This window comes from Manacus candei, unplaced genomic scaffold (genome assembly GCF_025592945.1).
Source record: "Manacus candei isolate 608988 ecotype Guabito, Panama unplaced genomic scaffold, ASM2559294v1 h1tg000014l, whole genome shotgun sequence".
In the NCBI taxonomy this organism is placed as follows: Eukaryota; Metazoa; Chordata; class Aves; order Passeriformes; family Pipridae; genus Manacus; species Manacus candei.
Genome location: NW_026138062.1, coordinates 20,451,557 through 20,471,685, shown reverse-complemented (window position 1 = coordinate 20,471,685; position 20,129 = coordinate 20,451,557). Strand labels below are relative to the sequence as shown.

The 20,129-nt window shown below is 44.9% G+C and overlaps 1 protein-coding gene across 2 annotated transcripts in view; it reads right to left on the bottom strand.

Moving 5' to 3' along the window:
* Nucleotides 1-12,917, bottom strand: part of SIAH3 (siah E3 ubiquitin protein ligase family member 3) — a 53,214-nt gene extending 40,297 nt beyond the window's left edge. Inside the window, exons 1-3 of one of the 2 annotated variants that reach the window (XM_051778760.1) lie at nucleotides 12,890-12,917; nucleotides 6,344-6,442; nucleotides 5,061-5,177 (exon numbers count right to left, since the gene is read on the bottom strand). In XM_051778760.1, coding sequence (XP_051634720.1) covers nucleotides 5,061-5,177; nucleotides 6,344-6,397 — 171 coding nt within the window. In that variant the 5' untranslated portion in view covers nucleotides 6,398-6,442; nucleotides 12,890-12,917. Of the gene's footprint in view, nucleotides 1-5,060; nucleotides 5,178-6,343; nucleotides 6,443-12,811; nucleotides 12,860-12,889 lie in introns of those variants that run through there. The other variant, XM_051778761.1, reaches the window with a different exon arrangement.
* Between the last annotated feature and the right edge of the window lie 7,212 nt (nucleotides 12,918-20,129).

Here is a 20,129-nt window from a genome sequence, read left to right as displayed (position 1 = left end):
GCAGGGATCTGCAGGCTTAAGGTTAATGGTTTTCTGGATAGAGGAGTTCCTGGGACCAGGTAGCAGCAGCAAATGGAGAGTCCCTGAGGAGAGCTGCCAGAGCATGCTATGCCTCACCTCTGCAGAGCACCATTATGCTCACATCTGCAGGACAGACTGAGGCTTCTAGAGTGCTCGTGGCCAACTCAAGTTCCAGTTTTGCCTGCTGAAAGCCCTTCAAAGAGAGGCAGGGCTGAAGGAGGGCTGTCAAAGCACTACCTGCTGCTATTCACATACCTACAAAAGGATTTAAAAGTCTGAGGTGCCCAGTGCTTACACAGCCTGTCCTACAGCCAGGATGGGACATAGGCACCTTGCCAGGAGCCCAGGTTTGCAGGCAGCAGTGGGTATTGCAGGTCCTCTCGACACAGCTGTCACAACCCTGCTGGACACTGGGGCCAAATGCCACTAAGTCCCCAAATCATAGCCCTGCAGGGGAGATTTGAGGGTGTTTGGGCTGAGATGGTGGCAGAGGACATCTGGGGGTTGTTAGCAACAGGTTTCAAAGTCACTCTCCTCCCTCCAAACAAATAAATCTCATGGGGGTGTAATGCATCATAGCACTTTAATCCTACTGGGGATAAAGTGGATTACAATGCTATTTAGCTGGCCACTGCATGCAGAGCCAAACTGTTGTAACATGATTCAAATCCCTTCCCTAAGTCAGAGCAGATTTGCTTTTTGATTTAAAAAATTGCTAAATGACATCTTGGCCCCGTAAACCATGTTATGATCCTTTTCAAATATAAGATCGAACTATTTATATCCTCATTTGAATATGCTTCTTTTGTAATTCAGCAAGTTCTTTGAAGTTCTACAGAGGTGGAGATCAGTGTTTTTTACAAGAGCATTGTAAACACACATTTTTACTCTTTATAAGAACATTTTTCACACTCCCCAAAGAGTTAAAGTTGTGTGTAAAAAGCCAGTAACTCCTTGAATGAAGATCTGTTTTATCCAGCTGTATGCAGCATCTTGCCAAGCATCGGCACCTGGCTGAGCTGTGATTGCACTGCAGTCCCCTGCTGTGTGTGGCTGGTTTTGGGGACAGGGACTGTTGCCAGCTAAGGAGTGAGGACAACCTCCCACACCTTCAGCTTCTTCGCAGGGTGCAATTAGCAGTGCTGGGGAGAATGCTATTAACAAAGGGGGAAGTGTGCAGGAATTCATTGAGCCTCATTTCTGCAGGATCAGCAAACTCTGCTCATTTTTTCCATGCACATGGAGCACCTTAAAACTTTCCCTTCACATTGGGACCTGCAGCCAGTGGCATAAACGGTGTTCCTTCAATTAATACAGCCTTGGAGGGACCATCCACTTGGCTGAGGAGCTCTACTGCCTGACTGTGTCTCTCCAAAGGGAGATGTCAGGTTGACCACACGCTTGAATGGAAACAGGTTACAAGGTAACGCGTATAATATGACTGAGGACGAAGGTGACCTATGGAAGTGCGGTAAATTAGTGGTTTTCTCTGCTTGGCAAGTGAATTTTGATCCCAGTGTAGTATTGTGCTGTAAGATGCTGCTGCTATGTCTGGGAAACCTCAAGGGAGGACAAAGACCAGAAAGCAGCAAGAAGGACAAAGAGGCTCTGGAATACCTCCCCCCCTCATTCATACTCCTGACAAACCATCGAAACAGTGGGACACATTTGCAAAATTGTCTTTCTTGTGTCAGGAATTGTCTTAGCCTGTGTCAGGCTGTTGTGCACAGGGAAAACAGCAGCAGATCAATAGAGGTGTCTGTGCTGACACTTCTACCATCTTGCCCTTTAAAAAACACTGAAATGCTCATCAGCCTTCCCAATTATTGAGCCTTTCAGTGGGAAGAAACACATGGGTTTCTTTCTAAGTGTGTGTTTCTCTACCAACCTCTGGACCTCTCCTAAAAGAATAGGTAAGTGATGGGCTCTGGTCATGGTCAGAGGTCCAGGCTGTGATTATGATGACAGCTTGCTGGCATAACTTTACAAGAGAGTCCCCTTGGTCCAGCTGTGGGTCTGTGACAGCACAAGCTAGTGCAACCTTTCCCTGGAGGGTACCCTGCCCTCTGCTGCTCACCAAGTGCTTTACGTAATGCCAAGTCTCTAACATACATATGTGACCACCAACCATGGATCCTCCAGAGTGGGCTGGATCCCACTATCATCCCTGAACACTCCCTTGGAAGTGGAAGGAGAAAGAATGGAGGTCCTGCTGCAATTTGACTTTAATGGAGTTATGTGCGTTGGCACTGATTGAAGACCTGACCTGCGTGAAGGATGTCAGTGAGGATAATCACAGCAGAGTATGATGCCTGTCATTTATCATTTGCACCAATCAACCAGGAGCCCCCTTGCACCAGTGTTGTAGAGATACAGAATAAAATAATCCCTTTGCAAAGAGCTTACAGTTTTGGAGTTAGCACAAACACTTAAGCCTTGAAGACAAGGGAGAGAAATGACATTGCTTCTAGCCCTTGCTTCCTAGCAGGCTTGTATTCATCGACCGCAAACCTTAATACAGATTTCACTCCACTTGTCAATTGTTAAGATAGATTTGGGGGCTGTCAAGAAAATGTTACAGTTGAAATGACCCAGGTAGAAATAATAGACTATGAAACATACAGCCATAATACTGTAAAGCAGCACAGAGGAATACATTTGGCCCTTTCATGTTTAATGGTCCCTCAGGTGTCATTTGAGAGCAACTACAGCCTCCCTGTGTATCCCTGGGGGAGAAGTGGGCACCCCGAGAAGCTGGCTCATCTGGCTTGTGTCTGACACCAGGTTTTGGACAAGGTGCCTTGCTTACTAGGAGCCAGCTGATGCTGGCCCACAGGCTGCTTTGGGTGGGAACTGATACTGTCACGCTGGGCACAAAGGGGTCCAATCCACCCATCTCCTCTGGGTCCCGCCACAAAGTGATGAGTCATTCCTTACAGAGCTCATGGGAAACGAAAGTGAACACCTGGGGAGTAGATCAGAGCTAAAGCCCACTGTATTTATGTAGCTTGATGTGAGCTGGGTAACTTGGGAGTACTTTCAAAGCATGTTTCACTTTACAGAGAGATGGGTTTTCCAGAGCAGAGAGCTTTCTTGTCAGCTTGTCTATCTATATGGTGTCTCAACAGGCTCCTGTGAAGAAACACTAGCTGTAGGGTTCCTAATGTAACTTTATCAGGAGAGCAATTCCTACCCAGGTCAAGATAATTCTTGCTGGGGCTTCGCTAACACATCAGACCTTTTCCTAGAGGGTCTTGTTTGTTTCCAGGAGAGTTTTGTGTCCAATGTCTGCATTCAAATTATTCAAATCCAAGGCAGTATCAGGATTATTCATCTCTCTACTGGGCTCTGGGTCTGAGCAGTGAAGAGCTTGGCCATGGCGGATTTTAGTAAACTAAAATGCCCCATGAGTTTAACACAGAGTAACAGTCACCAACTTTTTTTTGTATGCTCAAAGTGCTGCAGTTCCTACAATATAAAATCTGCAACTCGGGAGGACCTGAAATGATAAATTCAGGTCTAGTCTTAGATACCAGTGGAGCAGTAGTCACCCCTTAGTGTGCTTATGGTGTCTCATCAGACAGTTCCACTGGCACTAAAACTGTGTTGTGACCTTCAATAACCTTTTTTCTGCTCAAAATTTTTTTTATTAATTAAAATTATAGATGAAAGTAGCAGGAGACAGTCACATAAAAGGAGTCGAGCACAGAAGCATTCACTTACAAAATCCCCCCATGCACTTAGGAATGCAGTTATTTCTTTTATCCATTCAGACAATCAGATTCTTTCAGATAATGAGAGGGCTCTGCAGTTTTAACTCAGCTTGTGTTGACTGGGGAGTGCAATGCTGGAAGAGGAGTGCCTGCACTCAAGCAGTTCATCCCCTGTGAGTGCCTGCCCCAGCCGGCAGTGCTTAGAGCACAGCCTCGCGGGGAAATCCTCCTGGAGCTGGCACTCTGCTAGAAATGACCTCTTCCTGCCTGAGCGCAGCCTGAAACTGGAAATATAACTGTGGGAAACATGCCATTTTGGGGGAGCAATGCTGCTCTGAAAAGGGATTTACCCCATCAATAGACCTCCCATGGACCTGTAGCTCAGGAAAGATGCTCCCTGCAACCCCTCCAAGTACCTCACAGGGACCGTAGCAGAGACGAAAATAAGTTGTCCTGAATTAAATTAATTTCTGAGCTTGTGTCAGGATAGCAGAGCTACCTCACAGGTCAGGACCACAAGGACTGACCACAAAACAGAAACCACTTCATTAAAGTTGGTCATTCACTACAGCAATAAAGTAATTAAAGCCTCCTGATTGCTTTCTCCCCCTGCTGCTTCTTCTCTACTACAAACATGAAGGCTCTGATATAGATGGAGCTGTTGACACTTTGTCAGTGGAAATCCAGAGCTGTCGGAGTAAGAGAAATGTTTTGTGGGGGCTATAAATAGTTTTGCATTAAAGCAAATGTATTCTTCCACCTAAAATAGATTCACCTTGCAAACAGCTAAAGGACGCTTTCAGCGCCAGAGGAACACCTTCAGACTCCCCTCAGGAGACAGAAACAGCCTTTTTCCCCTGAAAGAGCAAACAACAGCAGTGAAAATGCCTCTGCTGCCACCTCCCCTGTTCCTGTTCCCCACTGCCTGGTAGCATCCCTCTGTGCTTAGGTGCCATCCTGGGAGACCACCCAGCATCCTTTCACCAAAAAAGGGATGTTAATTAATCCAAGTAACTTTTCCAATAATTTTTTACTACATGCTTGCAACATGCCTGCTCATTATGTGGGTGAAAGGGATGAGAAAACTTTGGGGAGAGGGAGCAGCGACTTCCCACAATCACTCAGAGCAGTGGGTTGCTTCTCCTTTGCTCCAAAGGGAATCATGCATTCAGACAATGCAAACATCCTCTCTGCCAGGGCTGCAATGTGTTAACAACATTCTCCTCTTGCTGCCAGAGCATAATTTCATTCTCTATGGAGAAACACGGGTGCTGGTGGTGGGGAAGACAAGGAGGTGTTAGAAGAAAAAAAATATTTTTAACTCACCTTGAGGCTATGTGTTGGGTTGACGATGCAGACAAGTTGCCCGGCAGCTGAGAAAACCCTCTTTGCCTTGTAGTGCTGAAACCGCAGGTGAATAAGATCTAACACAGCCCCAAAGCACTGGGTGAAGAAAAGCATCACAACTTTTGGCGTTGCTGCTGCTGCTGCTGCTGCTGGCAGTGGGCAGGGGAAACAGTCAGGGAGCCCCTGAGTCCTTGAGCCCGGGGAGGGAGTGCAGTTGGAGAGAGCTACTCTCCAGCACAGCTTAGCATGCCTTCATATTCATCATCAAAATAAGACGGGAAGAGGTTTGCAGCAGCGGGGCGGCCAATGGAAAGGACAGAAATGTTATCCTTGAGGTCCGGAGACAGCCAATAACAAATGCCTCCCCTCCAGAAACTCCCTGATGAATTGAGCCTGGCGGAGAATGTATTATTGAACATTACCATACATCAGCACATTGCATTTATCTTGTGATTACAGCCAGTCATACGTAAGGCTGTGGAGATATGCAGGCAAAATTGATTGCTTAACATCTCCATTTATTAATTGCCTTAATTTAACAAAGGAGCAGTTGGATACCAAAGCTACATGTAAGGCATAAGGAAGAACCCCGCCAGTGAAACTGTTAGAAAGTAGCAAAAATAGGTTAAGCAGACTATGTTTTACTGAGGGAGAGAAATCAAATATGCAAAGAGAGTCACAGTTCCTTGCAGCGGTTAAGCAGAAGTAGAGCTTGCTACATAAATAGACTCGCGTCTGTGCATTCACAGGCTTCAATTTGGATTTTCACCACTCTGAAGTTTTCTAAATTTTATATTCTGCCTACTTCACAAGAGTCTCAGCACACAAATAACATTTCCCCCATCACTAAAAATAGGAGAGGTCACATCTCTGCTCTGGTGCAACTTGGAATAACTACATTTAGAGTCAGTGATGTTTTTCTGATTTACACTTGCTGGTGTAAATCAGGTCTGATCAGGTCTGTTGGACTCAAAACATGGTAATTACTGGATGCTGGAACTATGAGAGCATAAAAAGGCACAGAGCATGCTTCTAAAAATAATGAAATACGTGATGCATGAGAGCACACAGAGAGAAACTTGCACTGAGGGAAAAGTGACTTCTAAATCAACAGAATAATTAAACATGCAGAAGGTTTTTGCTTGTCATTCATCTGCATATCGGTGAGCAGGAAATTACAAATTAGCCATTAGATAGTCCTAGGCATTAAAAAGGAATTAGGGAAGTGTAACAAAAATAAACATGCTTTTACATATTATTACCAGTGCGTATCTCTGTTGGTGGGCAGGGATCCCTCTCGAGCCATTGAGTCTCATTAAACTTGAGTCCCTGTAACTGGGTTTTCCAGGAGGTGACTGCAGCTGAGGGAATCAGAAAGCACATTCATTTCATGGGACAATCCTGTGTGATATGTTGCTCTGCTTGTTAATAAATCAAAGAGAGTTAATTTAATTAGCTCTCTGCCAGAACTTCCTATCAGGGTGCTATTTAGGCTTGCTAGCTAAGTACTCAGATGGCTTATTTAGCCTTGGTAATCCTTTTTCCCTTCAAAGCAGAACAGAGAAAAGTAGCTTTTCTTTAATTTTTTTTTTTCTTTTAAAATGTGAGCCCCATGCTGGGGGTCACACTGCAGCTGCGGACAGAGCAGCCCCTGTAAAGCGCAGGAATTAGCCTGGGACTGTATTGTCACAACTGCCTCTTCCTAAATCAATACTGCAATTCTGGTTCTGCCAGACTGCAGAGAACCTGTGCATTAAAAAAAACCAAAAAACAAAAAACAAGGAGGCCTGAGTAGATAAATAAGTGAAAATTGTGAATGCTGGAACAGCTGATTACACAAGCCCCCCAAAAAACATTAAGGATGGAAGGAGTATGTATCTCTCAGTTCTTAACATTTGATTGTAAATGAGAACTGGAGATAATTATTGCAGTGCTGAGTGACACTTTGAGAATATTTTCGGGCAGACTTGAGGACAAGTGAGTGAATTGATTTGCTTAAATGTATTTTTTTTCCATTCCCAAAGTAACTGTGAGCATCCAGCTATTTATTATTTGTTTCTTCCTGATTTGTAGTTGGTAGCTGCACAAATACTTTATACTAGGAAATTTCAGTCTGCAAGTTACCAGTGCAAGTATTCTGCCTTAAATGAGCAAAACATCCTCGCTATTTACTCTGGTTATTGCCACCTGAATTCCTGGAGATTAATTCTTTTTGACTGATTGACTCAACTGAATGACTAGACTTGGGGGGCACCCCCATATCCATGGGCAACAGAGATTGAACCCCTTATCCCTACTGTCCAGATAGTCTCACGGCTCTGGCAGTTCCACAATCCAGCCCCCTTGAGACCCAGCTACTTTCTGGGGGTTGGCAGGAGAGGTGTCCCTGATCCCACAGGTGCATAGGAGCATCTTCAATCTAAATATGCATCCATGCCTCTGGGCTAGTATACAAAAAGGGTTGTTGTTCTTCAAAGCAAAGACTACCTTCAGGGATGGTGAGGGACCTTTGCAATGCCCAAATCCCTGTATACATCTGTGCCCATCTTGCTTGCTATAGGTGACCTTCCAAGGAACAACTCTCCAACACCAATATTTGTGAAAAAGGATGAAAATGGGTGTTTAGTACATCTGAAGGTAACTCCTGTTCAGCACATGAGTTCACATTCATGGGAGCACTTTTTGAAATTGTTTTACTGCCCATATTTTGTCCAGAGGCCTACACACCGCACCTGCTTACGGCATTTCAACACAGGATTTAGCACCTGCTTGACAAGGGACCCAACATCCACTGAGCACAGCAGCTGGCTGTGCACACAGCTTCACTTGCAAACAAAAGCTCAGCAGTGTGGTCTTGCATGCATGTATGGATCCAGTTCTTTCTTCTCCTTTTGCAAACAGAGGCTCTTGACCAGCATAACCCCATTAACCGGAGTACATGGTGGTCTCATCCAGGCTTGGGGATGCAAGGTCTGCTACCCTACCTGGCCTCAAACCTTGGAGCGTGTCCTTGATGGCATTATTGAGCTGTATGGGGGCAGCCAGAGAGACGAGGAATAAGTTCATGTGCAAGGGGCACGTGGTGAATCCCATTAAATTGCTGGTTACAAATTTCCGGTGACTGCAGCCATTATTTCCAAGATGGTTTATTCTGTAACAGACAAGTGCGAAGTGGCGGAAGTCCATAGGCTAAATCTCCATTAGGATCCAGATTTTGCCAAATTAGCAGCTCAAGTGGCATCACCGTAATACACATGGGATTACAGTGCTCTAACAGCTCAGCTGCTGCTGCGACTGCATCAGGTTTGCATGGTAATAGGATCAGCTAGACATAAAAACTGACTGCAGCAGCAATAACTTTCCAGTTTTTCAGTTTTCCGGTTTTTCAGGTGAAAGGAAAATGCTTGTGGAAACCCTCAAGTGTCTAAGCACTGCGTGACTTGTCAGGATGATAGCCTGAAAGATGCATTGCTCGGTCCAAATCCAGCATGAGATTTTGAGTTTCAATCAGTTTTTTTAATCTTTCTGACTGGGCACTTGTAGGGGTGACCATCCTACATGATGCTCTCTCTCCCTTCCTGCTCTGCAAGACATTGCAGACATAGCAAACCCAAGCTCCTTTTCATCCTATCTGTATATTTTGCTGACACCCATGGGATGATTGCCATGCAGCTGATACTAGGGTGCTCTCCATTACCAACAGCCATAGGAGAAATGTAACCTGACTTGGACAACATCAGCACTAGTCATTGTCCCAAGAACAGGAGAGGCAGTTGCTGCTCAGGGTATCACAAGTGTCCATTCGGGCAGCTAACCAGCCTGCTTGTGTGTCCATGTTTCTGACTGCTGGTAGGACTTCTGGCAAGGCTGGCTGGTGTGGGATGTACTCTGGCTCCACTGTTTATATTTCCTTGGGAAAGGAGCCAGACCAATCTAACCGGCCACTGCCCTCTAGCAGGGACAGCCTGCATGGGCGCCTTGGTGCAGGGAAGGATCCCTCTTACATTTTCATCCTTGCCTTCTAGGGATGTTAACTGGGTGTTTAAATGTGTCACTGCCTCCATCTAGCTAAGGTTCATTTTCTGTCTGGCCAGGGGCTGGAGGAGCAGGATCCATGCCAATTAGGCACTGCTCCCTTGTGTGTCTACATCTGAGTGCATCAGCCCAGCTCCTTTTATAGTCCTTTATAGTGGGGGGAATAGGGCACACTAAGGGTGCATTTCCTTTGACCTGACTGGGGCATCAGGCAGTTTTCTGCATCCTTTGAATGCAAACAATGTACAAAGCTTCCTGTGTTCTCCCAGGTCTCACAGCAGGTTTTGAGGAGAGATGTTTGCACTGTTAGTTATCATTTTCCTCTGTTGTCTTTTAAGCAGGAACATAAGAAAAGTCTCACTAGTTCAGCGCAGTGATCCCTCCAGCCCAGCCCCCTGTCCCCAGCAGTGATTACAGGAGATGCCATTTTGAACTGGCTCATGGGCAGGGACCACCATCTGCTGTCCATTCTGCTGGTATTCCCTAAGCACTTACAACTGTCATCTTGCGACATTAGAGGGCACATCTCTAGAGAAGCAGAACCTTTTGGAAGAAGAAGCAACTTTTAAAACTGGCAGAAGAGTTGCAGCCCTCCAGGCTGCCCCCTGTAAAGTACATGTAACTTCATACTGACTGCTTTGTGCTTTGACTGGACCCCATCCTTTCCAAAAAGCCTGGCTTTGAAGATTCCTTTGAAGGAGACCAGTGGTACCTCCTGCTAAGTTCTAAGTTCTTCCAAAGATTATTTATCTTCACCACTAGCATTTTTTTATCTTTTTTTCCCAGTCTGAATTATTTTCCTGCATGAGCTTCTGCCTTCATAAAGTCATTGTGCTTTCCCTCACTGTGAACTGGGGCAGCCTCTGTCGTCACAGACTTTCTCCATGTGAAGACATAGTTTTGCCTAAAACCTCCATCAGCAAACCCAATAGACAGCACCTTTCTTGCCCAAGATAAGGTCACTCCTGCAGCTTCTCCATGCATGTTCTCTACCTCCTCCTCCGCTCTTGTCAAGCCTTGTCCGCTTCTCACCTCCAGTGAGTACAGAAGCAAAAAGACCCATTTGGCTCACAGTGTCATGGTGCTCTGGTTACAGGTGTGACACGTCTGCTCCTTTGGTTCTCCATTCCCATGCTTCCACTTCACTTGCAGGGCAGATTTGACACCACTCAGTGCAACCACAAGGGAGACAGAGCTGCCTGTGGACAGGGAGGAGAACTGCAGATCTCCCTGGAAAATGCATGGAGGTATTCCCTCTTCTCATCTTTTTTAGTGTCTATGATGATGAGAGGTGAGAACATCAACAGATCTTTTTTCCTGTTTTTTAAAAATCAGCTGTTTTTTCAAAAGCAAAGTACTGCCAAAAGTTGTTGACTTTACCAAAATACTTTATCTGTGGTGAATTATTTTGCCACATAGGTTTTCAGAAATCTATTTTGACTGCATGCAGCAATATAAGCCATAGCTGTTCTGGAATTGTACACAAGCACTGGAATTGTACACATCAGCAGAAACTGATCTTAAATGTCTCAACAGTTTTTGTTTTCTCCAAAGGACAGCTTTCATTGGACGAGAACTATCAAAAGCAATCTATGAAGCAGTTAAATAACATGCCAATTAAGATATCAGTGACAAATGCCACAGACAGTCTTATGAAACTACGGAGAAAATAGAATTTGCTGAACTCGAACCAATTTTGCAATTCAGAGGTTCTTCCCAGCATTTCCTGAGTGCTGCCTTCCTTCTCCCTCTGGACAGCTCACTTTCAACCGTGTGTGGTCATCGCCCCCAGAGCTACTTTGCAACACTGCGCATCCAACACCATGACTGGTATAACTAGGGATGCATGCTGCTGCTGTTCACATGCTTGGGCCATGTCTCCCCCATCTATCACAGAGCAAAAGTCATTTCTACACCCTCTGGCCACCTGCAAAGCATCATCACTGCACAGCTGCTGAGCTGGGCTTTCCTGTTAATCTCCCTTTGGCAGAAACTTACATTTCCCTCTGGTATTGAAGGACACTAATGTGGTAAGAAGTGTTTTTCTTTTATTCCTTTCAAAGCCATCCTTCCTACATTGATATTAGCAGTACATGCGTTTTCTAGTTGCTGGGTCAGGAGGGGAATCCTTCGTTTCTCCTTGGGGTACCTCTGCTGCCAAGAGAGAAAGGTTTCTGCCTCCACCTTCTTAATTTTGTCCCTTCACACGGCTGCATTAGGTATGCGCTGTCTTCCTCTGCTCGCTTATTAACGGGAGAGTTTATGGCAATATCTCATGCCACTTCTCTGCAAATGTTATACCCGAGAGAGCATCTCCTTTAGCTCTCACTAGCAAGCCAGCAGCTCAATAAAGACACTTTACATTTTCATGCTGTTACTAGATAAAATAACTGCCATCATTTCCTATTCATAGTGGTTGTCTGGTGCCTAAATTACCATAAGGACCTATTGCTTTCAATTGCCAGCCTAACAGTGTCCATCAGAGATTCCTGATTCCCCAGGCCATATCACCTGGGTGGATGGACCGTATCTGCCTCAGTTGCCTTGTGTTGGAGAGAAAAACCACCAGCAGCCAGAAGAAATGGATGGAGGAGGCTCCTTTTCCTGCTGAAAGCACAGGCAGTGGCTTATTCAGAGGCAGCCTCTAATTCTGAGTAGGTTTTAAGGGATGGGGAGCTTTTCATTTGCTGGGAAGCCTGCCTGAGAGGCTGTCTCTGGCCCCTCTCTTTGCTCCCAGAGGGAACGCTCAGCCAAGGGAAGTGGCAGTGCAGTTGACACCCTTTTATCTCCTTAGTGTGCTCTAAGTTACACACACTGGTTTATAATCAGGAGGCTGGGGGCCTCCCTAGGAGCTGCCACAGTCCCAGTGGGCTTTTTTTTCAATCCAAGTGCTTTAAAATAAACACAGAGACACACACAAGGGGATGTGCGAAGGACAGACAGGTAGCAGGAATGAGACAGACTTGCTGTGCTCATGTCAAAGGGTGAGAAACTTTTGGGAGTGCAAAGGAGCCCTGATGAACCAGGTACTGCTGTTCCTCACTTCCCCACCAAGGAGGAGGGCCTGGACAAAGCAGAGGTGGAGGGCTGTATCCAAATGACCCAGCAAGATAGAATGAAGTCCCTCCTCTTCTGGGTCACAAGAACAATACATTATTCAGGCTGGGAATGATTGAACAAGTGTTTTTATTTCAGACCCCTTTTCTAAATTTCCAATCCCTTTTCATGAGAGTCCCTGGGACAGATTACAGCAATATTTTTCTGTGCAGTCCTGGTCCCTGGTGAAAGTGGGGTCCACCATCACTATCTGAAGGTCTCACAAGCTCCTGCCATCTAAAGGCTTGCAGATCCCACTGATGACCAGAGGCCAAGTGGGACATGTAGTCTTTCCAAATCTGTATTTAATAATTTGAAAAATGTGCCTGCCAATGCCAGTGTTTCTGAGGCATTTCTGCAAAGTTCAATTAGCTAATGGCACAGAGATTCAGACTGATGTGGAATGAGAGGCAGTGTTCAGTGCCAAATGCTGTTAAGAAGATAACTGTGTCCCAGTGTATCACCAGTGGCACCCATCCCACATGAGCTGCAACCAGTAACAGCTTGGAATGCGTCCTTTCCCATCTGCACATGTACCAAAGGCATCCTGGCAGCCAGCAGCATCTTTTCAGCCCACAGATAGCTAAGGTTGAGCCCACCTTGGTCAGCAATGGTGCAGGGACCCATCTGCCCAGAAAGTGCACACAAAAAAGGTTGCTCAGCAAGAAGGGCCTCACCTGGAGGACCAGATCCTCTTCCCATGTTCCCCCATGGTGCTCCCATGACATAAGTGGCATTTATAGACAGGTATCTGATGGCAGAATTTTACTTAGACTATTTATTTTACCCTGAAAGATAATCTCAGGAAGAAAAAACAGAGGTGGCTCTCCTCTGTTTCAGTCCTCCCTGAAATGAATTTTTGGGCTGTCCTTCAGCTCAATATGCTCTTGTAATTATGCTGATGTCAGCAGAGATGAAGCACACCAATGCCTGCCATTGCCATCTGCCCAGCATGGTGAAAGCCACCCAGCTCCCTCTTGGCTACATTCTGCAGTGACTGTTTCTTCGCATCTGGACTAGTGTCTTGTGAGCCAGAGAGACAGGTTGTGGTGTCCTGAATCCACATCACAGCCCATCTTGCCTTGGCTACCACAGCAAATACCAAGGCAAGAAATACTGGGGAGTGTTGTCCAAGTATGACCTCTTTTTACCTTCTCTTTGCATCACAGGTGGAAGAGTAATGCTGTGCAGTGCTTCAGCTGGAAGCACGGACAGGGCAGAGGATGCTGGTAGAGCAGCGGAGGAAGGCAGAAGGTGAGATTTAGGGGGTCAGAAGATGTTCCTATAAATATCGACCTGCCTTGTGTGGTAGAGGAGGTATGTCTAGAGTTATAAACCTTCAATTCACTCTTTTCTTGGAGCAAGACAGCAAAACTTCCCTTCATGCTGGTGGGCATGTCACCCCACCAAGTCCCTCTGGGCAGGTGGTTTCTCACCAGTATAGCTTGAAGTAAATTTAAAATACATAGCACTGGAAATGACAACAACCAAATGAATATTTGCAGCCACATCACATTCTTGGTTCCCCTGAGGAGAGCAGTTTCAATACTGAGTGTTGCCTGTTTTGGGGCACAGCCACAGGACAGACCTTATTGCTTTTCTTCCCGTGTTTGTAAATTTAACTAAATTAATTTGATTTATATAGCAAATAAACGGGTGATTCTTTCTCCTGGTGTCACACACAATTGTCAAATGGACTGCTCCTGCAGCCACCTCTCCACCAATAATAACAACATCTTTTAGTGGAAAATAATCATTTGAAGGGACAACAGTCCTAATTGCATGATGTCTTAATTTCGGCTCTGTTTTCCAGAGAATAACCAATGTTTTTCAAATGAGATCGGTTATCATCTCTGGGGATACAGCCACCTCCTTCCTGGAATGCTTTTCATGCCGGAGGATGCACATTGAAACCAAGAGCAATATTGTCAGTGCAAATCCCAGCTGACACCACGCATTTCTGGCTGTGATACAGCCAGCTCCTGAGAGGCGAGCAGAGCCTGACCTTGGCACAGCCAGCAAAGACCAAAGCTGAAAGCTTCCAGCCTGGGATATAGCTCTGCTGCTTTACGCTGAAGGGAAAACTCCCAAAGCCTGGTCTCCAAGATTTTTCCAGCAAAGCGAATGCTTTGAGTTAAACATCTTGATGTGAAAGCATCCCTCTGCTGGCAATAATAGCTGAGGGAGCATTCCCAGTGTGATTTGTGTGTAATAGCACTGGGACTAAAACTGCATGCATTGCTCATCATGGCACATCAGAGTCAGGCAGTAATTCAAAGCCTTATTTCCTTTCTTTGGGGGCTCAGTGTTTCAATTGTTTTTTGACATTTTTTACCAAATATCTGAGCCTTCAGTAAAACTGAGCATCCAGATAGCTCATCATGAAACCCAAAAGCAAGCTATCAAGACCATTCTGACTATGTCTTGACCTATTATCAGAAAACAAACAACTCCTGCATAACTCTTGCCAGCAATTAGCTAGTGGATAGCAACCCACTCCTCCCCAAGCCCTTCCACCACTGCCTCCTACCCACCCAGCTGTCACCCTCAATCAAGGAAAGCCCCACTGAGCAGATGAGCCCTGACCCGCGGCCTTGAGGCCACCGCACTCCGGCTCAGGGGGTCTCAGGAGGCTTCCTTCCCGAATGCACGCTGGTTTACATTTTAAATGGCAATTTATAAAACCATGATGCAGCTAATGTCGAAAACACGACTTGTTTGAAAGCAATCCCTGTCACACAGCATAACAATGGCATGCCTCAGGGTTTGCCTTGTGTTTTTTTAATGTAAAGATATCAAATGATCAGCTGACTCTCCTGGTGTTATTTCACCTCTCTGTATGAAGCAAGCTCATCGGACACACTTTTCTTAATTTCTCAGCAATCCCACTGAGATTCATTTTTCTCCAGGGTTAAAATATTCCAGGCATTTAAAGTACAAAGCAAATGATTGTATTAAGTTTGCCAGAAGGACTATCAACCTTTTATGGGTGTAAACAACCCTATTTGAATGATTTGGAATGGTGGCTGTGATATATTTTTCACTTCCATTATTTCTTTCGATAGCTTTATAAATGTGTTCTCCACTGTCTACAAGCAGTGTACATCTTAATTATATATGACATGTTTGTTTTTAACTAAAAGCAAATCAATAAAGAGACTCCACTTTTTTTTTTAATGTTACTATTGGATGTTTGTGTACAACAAAAAACCCCCACAAATACTAGTTGAATCATAAAAATCCAAACAGTTGCTTAACAGAGCACAAAAAATAGATGCCAAGTTTTTGTATTTTGGAATTAGATTATAAACCATGCCCCTACATCTGAAATGCAAAGTAGCAGAGCTGGAGGATAAGGCATGAAGCAGCACCTTCACCCCTCTGCCTGTTGGCATGGTGGCTTTGATTTAAAGCTCAAGAGAAGTCATCCTGCCTTGGAGAACACCTACCACCCACCCTGGCCCATGGCCCATGGCCCATCAAAAGAAAGGAGGAGCTGTGACAAATTGCAGTCACAAAGTTCAGATCAGGATTTTTTTTCTTTTTTTTTTTTTTTTAATCCCAATTTCATTCAGCCCCTGATCCAGTGTGCTGCCCAGGCATCGCCACCTCATCTGCATTTCTGCTGTGCCTGCTGAGGGTGAGATGCTCCAATGCACAAGCACAAATGGTACAAAGTAATAAAGGAGGACCTGACATCTTGGGTGCTAAATCCATTTCCCTCTAGCAAAGAAAATAAGCATGTTTTGGTTCCTCCGAAACATCAGTGAAGGAGGCTTGGTCACTCTGTGTCTCTTGGTCCTTTGGTCCCTGGCTGAACCTGTACGGAGCTGGAGCCATTTGGCAAGAGAGCAGAAGTGTCAGTTTGGGGACAGCAGAGGCATGTTCCTACAGCAAGATTGGGCACAGAGGGCATCTGTGTGCTCTAGGGTGAGGCAGGGGTGGGAAGCACTCATGGCACCCTAATCTCAGCTGTAAGGATGCTCATACCACACGTGGGTGTCCTCAAGCACCCTGGGAAGCCCAGCCTTTCCCAGTCCATGCACTTTTCATTCTCACAGCCCCATTTATCTCCCACTGCCAGTCTTAGAGTGGTGATTCCTTGCTACCTGTGGCTTGTCTGGATGTGGATACATCCATGGATGAGATGGACTTCTCCACCTCAAAGGTCAGGGCAAGGAGAGTGGCAGAGGAAGAACACAGAACCCAGACTAATTTACACTTAGCAGCTATTGCTAATATTACTGGTTTCCATCATGAGCAAGGTGAGCAAATAAAAGAATTTAAATGGCTTTTTCTTCTTGTACATATGATTTTTCCACTGTTGGCAGATCCCTTCAATTAATTTCCCCTGGAGAAGAGTAAGCCCTCCTTGATTGTTTTCCAAGGCCTTGTAATTAATGTGATCATAGTCCTGATGGACGTCAATTTGTGTTGAGAGTGTCAGTCTCATTTACAGTTAATCTGGGACAGATCCACTCCACTTCGCTTTGCTGGGCTGTAGCACAGAGTCAGATCTGTTCATGAGATGCACTTTATTACCAGCAGAGGTACCCTCAGGGCACTACATCAATTTACAAGTACTTAGTCGATGCTTCCTCTTAACCCTCTGACCACCAGGATATTTGCATTTTGTAAGTTAAATAAACTGCATTCAGTGGCTGACTGGGGCAAGTAGCAATTTCTTTAGCTAGTGCCTTCTAACTAACAAGATATGAATAAATATGAAAAACACATATCCTAGGAATACTGCCATTGAACTATGATATTTCAACTGAGAATCCCTGGGATCTTTATGTGACAGTGCAGGGGACAGAGCAGTGGGGTGGATCAGCAGTGAGTATGAGAGTGTCCCTCTGCAGAAGGACACGGGAGCAGAGTGACCCATCACTGCCTGCAGAAGAAGTTTGGGCAGTGCCTGGAAGTTTCCCAGACTTCAGTGCACTACTCCCCTTTCCAGCTCCAGCCTTCTACTTCCTAAAGTCAAAAGTAAATGAGAAATCCATTAGTTGGTTTCCTCCTGACACCAGAGCACCACAAAATCGCACTGGTTTACCAGGATATTTAAACAATGCTGTGAGCCTTCTGCATGAGCTGAGCCAGGTAATGCTGACCCTTTGACCACACGCTCACTTTAACCATGTACTGACCCTTCAACCACAGCACCATCTCTGTCGATGGAAGAGGGAGAGGCACAGTTGGGAAAAAGGAGGCGAAATAAACAGAAATGAAACAGTGTAAGAAAGGAGATAAGGCTCAGGTGTGACTAGATCTGCTAGACTGAGACGAAAATTGCCCTGATGTTTACAAGTAAAAAACAGCTTTTCCACTCAATAAACATTATCAAGAACATGATTGTTTCAATGATTTTCCATGATCTGAAAAGTTTTAATTGTCAAGAAATTCCCAGATGTTTTCATTTTGTAAACTATGGGTTTCCCATGGAGAAACTTGAAAAAACATCAGCACAGACAACAAAAGTCCCCAATTCCTTGGGGAAAAAAGACCTCTATCAGCTCTGGCTGCAGCCTAGAATCAAACATGCAGATAGGACCCGGGAGCAATTTCCCATCCAATTTGCTCAATTCACTGGCAAGGAAAAATTCTCCCTTGGTTAGGGCTGCAGAGCAGGCTTCCTCCTGCACTGTCACAAGAGGGAGTAGAGGTTACACCCTGTAGCACAAGGAAGATGTCCTATGTCAAGGTCAGTCTTCTTCTAGACTCCTACAGAAAATATTGTGAGAGAAGAGAAATGGACACCCATTGTAGCAGCCTGTGAGCTATTTTTCTATTTGAATCACATTTTTGTTGGAAGTTGGGGCAGGAAAAGCCCAGAAGAGAGGGGCAGTAAAACTAGGATCTGTAGTAAATGCTAGCATTTCAAGAGGGTTTAAATGGACAGCTTACATCCAATGGAGTAAATGTGGTTAACACAAAGCATTTTAAAGCTGATGGTAAATGACAACTATGTGCCTTTGTACCTTATTATTAAATCGTGTTGGATTAATCTGGCATTAAGTGGTATTTCTGTCTCTCCTCTACCAAGCAGATGCATCATTCCTGTGAAACACTGTTTCATATGTGCCTCAACCAGCAGTGTGGGATCAGCTTCTGTTTGCAGAGGTAAGAAATGGATTCCTCTTCCCTACTGCTCTCATAGACTGTTTTCCTATATATTACAGGGGGAAAAGGAAGTCTACATAACTGGGACATTGACTGTTCAGGTTCAGCTTGGCTGGTTTTGTTCTTCCTAATCAAAATCTGTCTGTCTGAGAGAAATTTTCTCCTTGTGAAAATTGCAGTGTGCTATCATAAGACAAAATTCTGATGTTCCACCTTGGAGAAGACAGTAATTAAGAGATGTCAGGACACATTTTCCTTAGGTGCTCTGGCTTGTCTTGGAGTGATGGGCCTCAACTGCACACAGAAACAAACAGATCCCTTAAGGAAGTTCACTTTTATTACAGTCACAGTGGAGAGTAAAAGCAACAGCCCTGAGAGGTGTGTTTCTCCTGTGGAAGTGGCCCTAGGACTGTAAGCAAAAAGTCATGGGTTCTCTACAAGATTTTCCACCAATCTCTCGGTCGCTTTGATAATTTTCAATTATTCCCTTTTGGACCTCAAAGCTGAACTAAAAATAATAATACAGAAAGAAACCTAAAATAGCAGCAATTCCTGGAAATTCTCCTGAGCTTTCTGGTACAGTCCTAGTAACGTAGCAGGAAGCAGAGTATGACTGCATAAAACATTTGGCATTGATTGAATATATAGATTGGTGGTGTCTCAACCCCTGTTTTAATCTTTCCATTACCTATGGTATTTTTTACAAAGAAAGTCTTATTGTTTAGAAAACAATTTCTAGCAGCCTTCAAATAGATGAGAAGCTGCAGTATCTTAATGGAAGGCAAATTACTGGTGCTTTCACAGCCAGAGCCTCTCCCCGGTCTGATGGAAAGGTTAAACATTTACCACCTTCTCTGTCTGAACACCACTTTCCATGAATGAGAATTCAGCAGAATTTGTCACAGTACAGTCGATAGTAGGAAAAGCTTCTCCACATTTGCTGCAAGGGATAGTTACTCCATGCCAAAGGGGGCTAATTTTTTAGCAGTGGGGAAATCCCATATGGGGAGAGCATGTGGCAGGGGAACAACTTGCAGGGAACCAATGGCTCCAGTCCCGGTGACAGGCACCCCTAGGCTGCCTGATGGGAGCTTTTCACCACCAGGGTGATTTAGGTGATCTGTCCCCACCTTCCTCCCCCAGAGCAAATGAGCAATCACACTTGATTCCAGCTGATGTGTCTAGGTGGGGAAGGCAATTCCTTTAATCCACTAAGCTACTTTAGTTCCTGGTCTTTATCTGAAACCCACAGACAGAAAATGTCACTGGGAACTTGATGAACTTAACTACCTAATGCAATCAGCATTCCTGGGTGCAAATTGGGGTTTCTTGGATGCCTTGCTTAAAAGGGAAACAGCAAAAAAAAAAAAAAAACAACCCACAAACAAACAACTCTATTATAACCTTGGATGAACCATTTTGGAACCAAATCATCATCAGACAACCTGTGCCAATCAAAAAGAATCTCAGAAAAGGATGAGTACAGGAGTGGTGCGGGATGTTTGGTCTGAAAATGGCTGCAAGCCTGAAAATATGTTTTTTAAAAGCCAAGCAAATTCAACGCAAACGCTAAAAAGCGTGGAACTGGTTAAATATGTCAGACTGCCAGCAGACACTGTGTGATGTTGATTTTCCTGTCTCTCCCTGTTATTTTGTAAACCACAGAGGCTTCCCACACCTCCACATTGAATCCAGTTGTCAGAGATCCATAATTTAGGGTGGGCACCAGCATTGCAGCATTTGGATGACTGAAAGCAGCACGATACATAATGAAAGTCGCTCTTGGCATCAGAT